Source organism: Mandrillus leucophaeus, unplaced genomic scaffold (genome assembly GCF_000951045.1).
Source record: "Mandrillus leucophaeus isolate KB7577 unplaced genomic scaffold, Mleu.le_1.0 Scaffold127, whole genome shotgun sequence".
NCBI classification, from domain to species: Eukaryota; Metazoa; Chordata; class Mammalia; order Primates; family Cercopithecidae; genus Mandrillus; species Mandrillus leucophaeus.
The window spans coordinates 3,573,369-3,582,654 of NW_012101098.1; the positions used below are offsets into that span (position 1 = coordinate 3,573,369).

Genomic DNA, 9,286 nt, shown 5'->3' on the forward strand with positions numbered 1-9,286 from the left:
CAAAAAAAAAAAAAAATGTGATCTGCTGAAATGAAAACGGAATAACAGAAGGTTTGGAAAATGTCATTGAGGAAATCTCAGAAAGTAGAATAAAGAGACAAATGGAAAATTTCAGAAAGCTAGAAGCCTACAGGACTGATTCAAAAGGTTCACCAACATGAATTTCAGATTAAGAGAAGAGAAAAAAAATAGAGAGAAGAAAAGATTTCAAAGAAATTAAACAGGAAATGTTCTCAATAGCAGAAAGTCTTCAGATTTAAAAAGCCCAGAGAGTACGCAGCAAAAGAGAAAGAAAAAGAAAAAAGAAAGAAAGAGAGAGAGGAAGGGAGGGAGGGAGGAAGGAAGGAAGGAAGGAAGAAAGGAAGGAAGGGAGGGAGGGACGGAGGGAGGGAGGGAGGGAAGGAGGGGAGAGGGAGAGAGAGTGGGAAAGAAAGAAAATCAGCAGTCCTTATCCTGACAATATGTTTCTAAAATTTAAAAGCACCAAGGATAAGGAGAGCATCATGAAAATGCCAAGAAAATGAAAGTAAAATAAAAATATAGGTCAATCCTATGAAGGATGAGGCTGAGACTTCTTATCGTGAATAGTGGACACTAAAACAAAGCACCATATCTAACCTCTGAGTACAATGGTCCTCAACCTAAAATTGTATACCCAGACCAAATAGCTAAATTTCTATACCCAGGCCAATTAGCACATCTGCTGCACAGTTATCTACCATGTACCATTTCTCAGGCAGGTATTTGAGTATGCGTTTCATACTAAGAATGGATTTGTATTCATTTAATTTAAAAATATATTTTTTGCACATGCCTGTAGTCCCAGCTACTTGGGAAGCTGAGACGGCAGGATTGTTTGACCCAGAAGCTGGAGGCTGCAGTGAGATATAATTGTGCCACTGCACTCCAGCTTGGGTGACAGAGCAGAGCCCTGTCTTTGAAAGTAAAATGTGTGTGTATGTGTGTGTGGGTATGTGTGGGTGGGTGTGTATTTAATTGCAAAGCAGATGGTAAAGTAAAAAATAAGATAAATCAAATCATATATATTATGAAAAGAATCATCAGCAAAATAATGTCAAACTGAAAACAAAGTGCCATTTACAATTTTTAGCCTTTCATTGGCGATATTAAGATTTCTTTGTAATCTTCAATGTATAGATTATTGAAATCCGAGGAACCATGTTTAAGGACCATGTGAATTAAAGAACAGAAAGGAAAAGGAGTGCATCATTAGGAACTACAATGACAAAGGTAAGAGAACTCCCGAGAGGGGCTGTTCTTTTGAGATTTCCTCCTGAGCTGACTGTTCTGTCCATCTTCGAGATGCTTAGAGGGATTGGTTCCCCTCTGAACTTCACCACCGAATCTGAGAATGAGGGCTAAATTACACTCCAAAGGCCAGGCTTTGGGATTTTCCTCCAGAAACAGATGACTAAGGTTAGACTTTGCTATTTAGATGCTTGGTCCTGCAAGAACGAGCTTTGCAGAGTATTTGCCGTGCCAACTCCCATACCCCAGTAAGGAAGAGTCCAGAGTCTCCAATCCCACGTACTGACCTGTGCTCTTAAGGAGTGGAGAGGAAGAACAGAGAATGTATAAAATGAAACTTGGCATCGTCTGACCTGGGTCATGAGCTCCACCAGGTAGATTCAGATCCCTATTGCCCATGTCCTAGGTCTCCCCAAGAGCCCCAGAAGCCTCGTCTGTGCAGGGCATTTATGACATGAATTCTGTGGTAAGGAGAAGTCCACTTGCCTCCAATCCCACATTCTACTCTTGCATAATTAACCTGAGATCTTAACAGAGAGGCACAACAGAAAGTGTTGGGATTCTTGGTTATGTTGTGGTGGTGGTTTTTGAGACAAGATCTCCCTCTGTCGCCCAGGCTGGAGTGCAGTGGTATGATTTCAGCTCACTGCAGCCTCGACTTCCTGGGAGCAAGCAATCCTCCCACCTCAGCCTCCTGAGTAGCTGGGACCACAAGTGCACACCACTACATCCAGCTATTTTTTATATTTTTTGTAGAGACAGGTTATGTTGCCCAGGCTGGTCTCGAACTCCTGGGCTCAGGCGATCTAACCGCCTCAGCCTCCCAAAGTGCTGGGTGTGCCTCTGTGCTTGGCCTTTTTTTTTTTTTTTTTTTTTGACAGGATCTTGCTCTATCTGTCACCCAGGCTGGAGTGCAGCAGCAGCATCACAGCTCACTAAAGCCTGGAACTCCTGGGCTCAAGCAATCCTCCTACCTCGGCCTCCTGAGTAGCTGGGACTACAGATGCTCACCACCACACCTGGTTAATTTATTTTTAATTTTTCTGTAGAGATGGGGTCTCTTGCTCTGTCACCCAGGCTGGTCTCAAACTCCTGGCCTCAAGCAATCCTCCCGTCCTGGCCTCCCAAAGTGCCAGGATTACAGGTGTGAGCCAGCCACCACACCAGACTAGAAAACATTTAAAATGGGTCTCCATAGCAACCACCCTGAGCCAGAACTTCCCTCCTTTGCATTCTCTGCTCCACTCTGTACATCCTGGTCCCTGTTATCTGTCTCCTCAGCCCTTAAAAACCACATTTTCTACCCCCAACACACAGTGAAAGTCATCAGCTGCCCTGGAAGCCAACCCAACACCAACGGTTTTCTCATTGTCTGCAAACGTAAGCCAGGCCCAGACTGCTGGTCATTGCATCCCCCACACTCAGTCCCCACGTCCAGCTCAACCCCTCTGGGTCTTCAAGCACATTCTATGATATGTGCTACTACCATGGGGCTACTACCACTCCTTTAACTCGCCTGGAACTCGCTTTCCTTCCAGGCACATGGTGGCCGTGGGAAAGACCACCCATCCCTCGGAGATCTTCCTGCAAACTCTGCTCCCCAAGACGACCCTTCTCATCACAGTCCCTCACCTCCCATGACACAGGACCCTTCGTCTCTTGTGCCATCTGACCTGCTGTGCTCATTTTGCTTACTGGTGGGCTCATCGCTGACTCCTTTCCCTAGCAAACCCACGAATGAGTTTCCTGGGGCTGCTGTGAGAAAGTACCACACACTGGGAGACTTGAAGAACATATATTTCCTCTCTTACAGCTCTGGAGGCCAGGATTCCAAAATCAAACTCCAGAGAAGGCTCCTTCCTGCCTCTTCTAGCTCCTGGTGGCTCCAGATGTCCCTGGGCTTGTGGCCACATCACTCCAACCTCTGCCTCCATCTCCACATGACCTCCTCTGTGTCCGGGTCTCTTCTCTCTCTCAGAAGGACACCTGTCATTGGATTTAGGGCCCACCCAAATATTCCAGGATAATCTTATCTTGAGATGCTTAACTAATTACATCCACAAAGACTCTATTTCCAAATAAGGTCTGTAAATCTAAACTAAAATTCTAGGCCTCACAACTACCTAAATGGCCAAGGGCATTCCAAAGTTAACCTGAAAAACGAGTTCAGGCCATAACGAGGAGAGAGTCAGACGTGCCTCATCATACCCTCCTCCATTTTGGAGTTCAGGAAAAGCTGACAACCATAAACATCAACACAGACCTCAAGTCTGATAAGAAACGTTTACAATCTATTCTCTCTGAAGCCTGCTACCTGGAGCTTCATCTGCGTGATAAAACCTTGGTCTCTACAACCTCTTATCATAACCCAGACATTCTCTTCTACTGATAATAACTCTTTCGACTAATCAGAACATTTAAAAATCTACCTATGACCTGGCACCACCCCCTGCAATCCCCTTGCTTCAAGTAGTCCCACCCTTTCAGATCAAAGCAATGTATATCTTACATGTATTGACTGATGTCTCATGTCTCTCTGAAATGTGTGAAAGCAAGCTGTACCCCGACCACCTTTGGCCCATGTTGTCAGGACCTCCTGAGGCTGTGTCATGGGCATGTCCTTAACCTTGGCAAAATAAACTTTCTAAATTGATCGAGACCTGTCTCAGATTCTTTTGGGTTCACAGGTCCCATTCACAGCTTCTGGGGGGACATGAGTTTTATGGGGGACATTGCTTACCCCAGTCCACAGTACTGTGCCAAAGCTGCCCACACAAGGGCAACTGCTTAGAGAAAGAGTGAAGGATTGAAGCTGGCGGCAGAAGACAAAGAAGGTGAAGGGGCAGAAGATGTCTATGTGGACCTAATGACCTGCTCTCAGTGCATTACACGTTCATTGTGGATTCACTTCCCAGGCAATTCCCATGCATGAGAATCTGTTGGATGCTGGGCCCAGCAGCTGACAAGGTACAAGCTCTGTCCTCAGACACCCACGGCTCCATGAGACACATCAGCCCTAAGAAACGGGTGTTTCAATACCACAAGGGAAGCCCTATGGCTGGCAGCAGTGTTTCAAAGGGCACCATCTAAGCTCAGGGATAAATGACCAGGAAGAACTTATCCATCAGGAAATCCATGGATCAATAAACAAGAATGTATATGGCTCCCACCCATCCAGGAGTATGTAGATGGGGCATGCCTATGCACTGCCATTAATTCCCTTCCAACACAGGAATGTGCTTCCAAAACAAGGAAACCTGGGCTTCAACAATCAGTTAAATGTCTGAGACCACCTCTGACTCCAACACCCACAAAAGCCCTCAAAATAGCTACTGTCTCCTGCCTCCAATAGGAGACTGAATTAAAAATAATAAGGCGAAGAAGGAAAAGGCAGAAAAAGTCCATGAGCCAAGGCCAGAGGTGGAGATGATAGGTTGCCTGCTGCATTCCTGGAGTACGAATCCTCACAGCATAGCAACAGCAGCTGGAGAACAAGGACCCACAGAAAGAGAAGAGGTCAGAGGGCCCAGATCACAAGGTCCTATGCAGCCTCTTCTATTATCCTGAGGCTTATGAGGAGCTATCTGAGGGTTCCAAGACCTGTAAGAAGGTCTCCTCTCCATGGCCAGGGAGGGCCCTCTGGCTGTCTAGAGAAAAGGATGATGCAAGTGAATTGGCCCAAAGCAAGGTGCCGAAGACAACACAGAGAAATGGCAAAGTGATCAGTGATTGATCGCCACCTGTGCTGGTTTTATAGTTCTTCATGAGGGCATCAGTGACGACTAAGAGAATTGGCAAAGTGATCAATGACTGGTGACCACATGCACTGGTTTTTACCCCTTCATGAGGATCTCAGTGACAACTAAAAGAAATGACAGAGTGATCAATGATTGATAACCGTGTACGCTGCCTTTTTATCTGTTCATCAGGACGTGAGTGACAACTAAGCGAACTGGCAAAGTAATCAATGACTGAGAACCATGTGCGCTGGTTTTTTATCTCTTCATGACGATCCCAGCGACAACTAAGAGAAATGGCAGAGTGATCATTGATTGATAACCACGTGCGCTGGCTTTATAGCTCTTCATGGGGACCTCAGGGAAAACATTACGATTAATGAGTATTATAGACAGATGATAACCCATCCTGAAACGCCTAGGATGAAACCCTAACCCACAGGACCTCTGAATGTGTCTGTATTTGAAGATGGGGTCTTTAAAGAGGTGATTACGGTAAAATGAGGTCACTAGGGTGGGGCCTTGAGCCAGTAGCACTGCTGGCCTCATAACAAGAGGAGATGAGGATACAGACACACACAGAGGGATGACCTTGTGAGGATATAGAGAAAGACAACATCTACAAGCCAAGGAGAGAGGCGCCAGGAGGAACCAGCCCTGCCCACACCCTGATCCCAGATTTCCAGCCTCCAGGACGGTGGGAGAGTAAATGTCTGTTGTTTAAGCCGCCCAGTCTGTGGGACTTTGTTATGGCAACCCCAGCAGAAAAACACAGTATTATTCAAATAAATGAGTTATCCTATTATGGGCTGAATTGTGCACCTCCAAAATTCATATATGAATGTCATAACCTCCAGGACCTCGGAATGTGACTGTATTTGCCGATGGGGTCTTCAAAGAAGAGATTAAGATAAAATTAGGTCGCTAGGGTGGGCGCTGATCCAATAGGATTGGTGTCCTTATAAGAAGAGGAGATTAGGCCAAGCACAGTGGCTCACGCCTGTAATCCAAGCACTTTGGGAGGCCAAAGTAGGTGGATCACCTGAGGCAGGAGTTCGAAACCAGCCTGACCAGCATGGAAAAAACCCATCTGTACTAAAAATACAAAAATGAAGCGGGCATGGTGGTGGGCGCCTGTAATCCCAGCTACTTGGGAGGCTAAGGCAGGAGAATCGCTTGAACCCAAGAGGCAGAAGTTGCAGTGAGCCAAGATCGTACCATTGCACTCCAGCCTGGGCAACAAGAGCAAAACTCCATCTCAAAAAAAAAAAGAGATTAGGACACAGACACATACAGAGGGAAGATCCTGTGAGGACCAAGCCCAGGAGAGAGGCCTCAGGAGGAACCAGCCCTGCCCACACCTACCTTGATCTCAAACCCAAAAGAGAATGCAGACAGGGCCACATTTAGAGTGAGAGTGTCATGGAACTACTGGATACCCTGTTTCTCTCTTTGGTTCAGAGTGGTGGGAATTCTGACCACAGTCACACAATGACAAGACAACACCAGCTGGCACAAGAGCTCTCTCCAGCAACAAGGAATCCGAGACTCAGACTTTTGCTTTGGAGCAAAAATGTGCACCTCCTGAAGGTTAGCCGCTTCCCATCCAGGACACTGTGAAACCCATCTCAAGTGCAAAGACAGACCAGCGGATTGAAATAGAACAGAAGATGAAACATGGATTGACAGGTGCTTAGCTTCCACATCGCCTTGCCTTGAAGAAACAACTGGTGATCAAGTCCTGGTGCGGCGCCAGAGAACATCCACAATTATCCAATGCTACTGCATTCAAAGAGGGAGTTTCCACTCCACGTGCCTCTGCGGCGGACACTTTCAGCAACAGCACGGAGGGGAAAAACAGCAAGAAAACCTGTCACTGCACTACAGCCCACAAAAAGGAGACACTGTCACAAAATCAGGTCCAGCCTGGAGATTGTAGTGGCTGAGAATTTTATGAATCTGTGACAACAGTTTCTTTCTACCCCTTGCTTGCCCCCCTCCACTCAAGGAATCTTCTGATCACCCCTCAAAATAACCTTAGCAGCTTCCTTCTCAGCCCTTTTCTACTCAAAGGTGGTTTTTGTTTTCTGCAAAGAGTCGAGTCTTCTCTTCTGGCACGAGGCTGACCAAGATGTATGCGAATGTCCGTCTTGAATGCTGCTATTATACAGACCCTAGCAGGCTTAGGGAAACGTGTGGCTTTCACTTCAGAGAGCTCCAAACGCGTCCCGAGAACAGAGAATCTTTTCTACCATTCCTTGGAACAGACTCTTCCAGTACACCTCGTGAAAACAGCCTTAAGATTCCTGCCCCGACAATTTTCCTCTCTAAGTCCAGAGTGGGAAAAAACAGGATAAAAGCATCTCTGTGATTTACCAAATCTCTCCTCTGAATAAAAAAGGAATCTGTTTTGTTTGTGTGTTTTAAATTGCACTCATGGCCAGGCGCAGTGGCTCGTGCCTGTAAACCCAGCACTTTGAGAGGCTAAAGGAGGAGGACTGCTTGAGCCTAGAAGTTCAAGACCAGCCTGGGCAACATAGCAAGACCCTGTCTCTACAAAATTTTAAAAAGTATACATTTTAAAATAAATACATAAAATGCACTCATGAATGATCCAGTGTGATCTGGTACAAGAAGGAGGTGTCTTGATGATTTAATGATAAAAAATAGAAGCAGTATCTTTCTTATGGGATGAGGTTACACTTTATGTTCACATATCTAGGCCTCTTAAGTCAACTGGTCTATCTGATGTCCACAAAACCCAAGGGCTGGGAGATGGGGCTCACCAGTCCTTGGGGGGCAGGCCTTTCCTGCCATTCCTGCCAGCCAGCCCTTTGCCTGCAGGAGGATTAACCTGGATTCTTATTTTGTTGTTGTTGTTGTTTTTTAGACACAAGGTCCCACTCTGTCACCCAGGCTGGAGTGCAGTGGTGCAATCATAGCTCACTGCCACCTGGAACTCCTGGGCTCAGGACCCTCCCACCTCAGCTTCCCTAGTAGCTGGGACTACAGGCAGTTGCCTCAACGCCCAGCTAAATTTCAAATTTTTTTTCCTAGAGATGTGGTCTCCCTATGTTGCCCAGGATAGTCTCCAACTCCTGGCCTCAAGCAGTCCTCCTGCCTCAGCTTCCCAAAGTGCTGCGATTACAGGCCTGAGCCACCAAGCTGGGCCATCCCTGTATCTGTACTGGAAACAGAAATCAAACTGGTGGTCTGAACTCTCAGAACTCAAGGCAGCCTCTTCCCAGAGCTTTAGGGCCGTTTCAGGAGAACAGACTTCTTCCCATCGGCCTTCCAGGCAGTGACAGTCTCAGGCAGTTCAATGCTATTCCCAAGAAACAAGCCCATTGAAACTTTCAGGACTGCATTTTACAAAAGGAAACTGGTGAAATCCCAAGGCCCCCTTCACTTACTGTAAATCACCCCCTCCTGGCAGCTGAGGCTGATGTCTCCAGCAGCCTCGGACTGGCCATTCCCTCCAGCCCCAGAGAGAGACCTGGGCGAGGCAGTGAGGGGGAGACTCGGAGTTTGGGGCAATCCTGCGGTCAACGTGGGGTTCTCCCCAGTGCAGACCAATCTCTCTCTCAAGCCAGTAAGAATAGGCAGGCTGAACTGAAGGAGCCTGAGCTACTCACCCGACATGGTCCGCGGCGCAGCGCGCAGAGGGCGCGGACCGGCAGAACTGCGCCCGGGAGCAGTGGGTGGACTTCCTCCCCACGAACGAACTCTCGGAGCAGAGGCGCCGTCTCCAGGAATCCGCGTCGATTTCCAGGCCTGGGGGCGACAGCGTGGCAGTCTCGACACCCTCAGCTGCAGGCCCCGCCGGTGTCACCCCCGGCCTCCTACCCACTCCATGTCACCTGCGCCCCACGGGGCCCCGGCCTCCCACGATGCCCCCGCGACCCCTACGCCCTGCACTTCCTCCTTGGCGCTCCAGGTGAACTTCCTGCCCTCTGGTCAAGGGCCCCTTGACCCCCTGTCCTCCTCGCAGTCACCTGCGACCCCGCTGCCTCTTAACACCCATGCGCCCAGCAACGACACCGTCCCTGGGACACCACCCGACCTCAGCGGTGTCAGCAGCTGCCCGCCGCCCCACGCACCTGCTTGGAGTTCTGGGCACCCTCATCCCCCACTCCAGCTGGCGCCCCCTGGTCACCCCTCTCCACTCCCCGGCCCACCCCTGCGCTCCCGGACCCTAGTATCTGCACCTCTTCCGAGCTTGGGCTGCCTCTGCCCGCGCACCCTGGCCAGGTGCCCCCTCACCCGTCACCCCAGTGCCG

The 9,286-nt window shown here is 48.4% G+C and overlaps 1 protein-coding gene across 2 annotated transcripts in view; it reads right to left on the reverse strand.

Moving 5' to 3' along the window:
- The window catches only part of GYG2 (glycogenin 2), a 52,703-nt gene extending 43,467 nt beyond the window's left edge, over window positions 1-9,236 (reverse strand). For both annotated transcript variants that reach the window (XM_011972116.1, XM_011972115.1), the window contains exons 1-2: window positions 9,215-9,236; window positions 8,642-8,780 (exon numbers count right to left, since the gene is read on the reverse strand). In XM_011972116.1, coding sequence (XP_011827506.1) covers window positions 8,642-8,648 — 7 coding nt within the window. In that variant the 5' untranslated portion in view covers window positions 8,649-8,780; window positions 9,215-9,236. The remainder of the gene's footprint in view (window positions 1-8,641; window positions 8,781-9,214) is intronic.
- Between the last annotated feature and the right edge of the window lie 50 nt (window positions 9,237-9,286).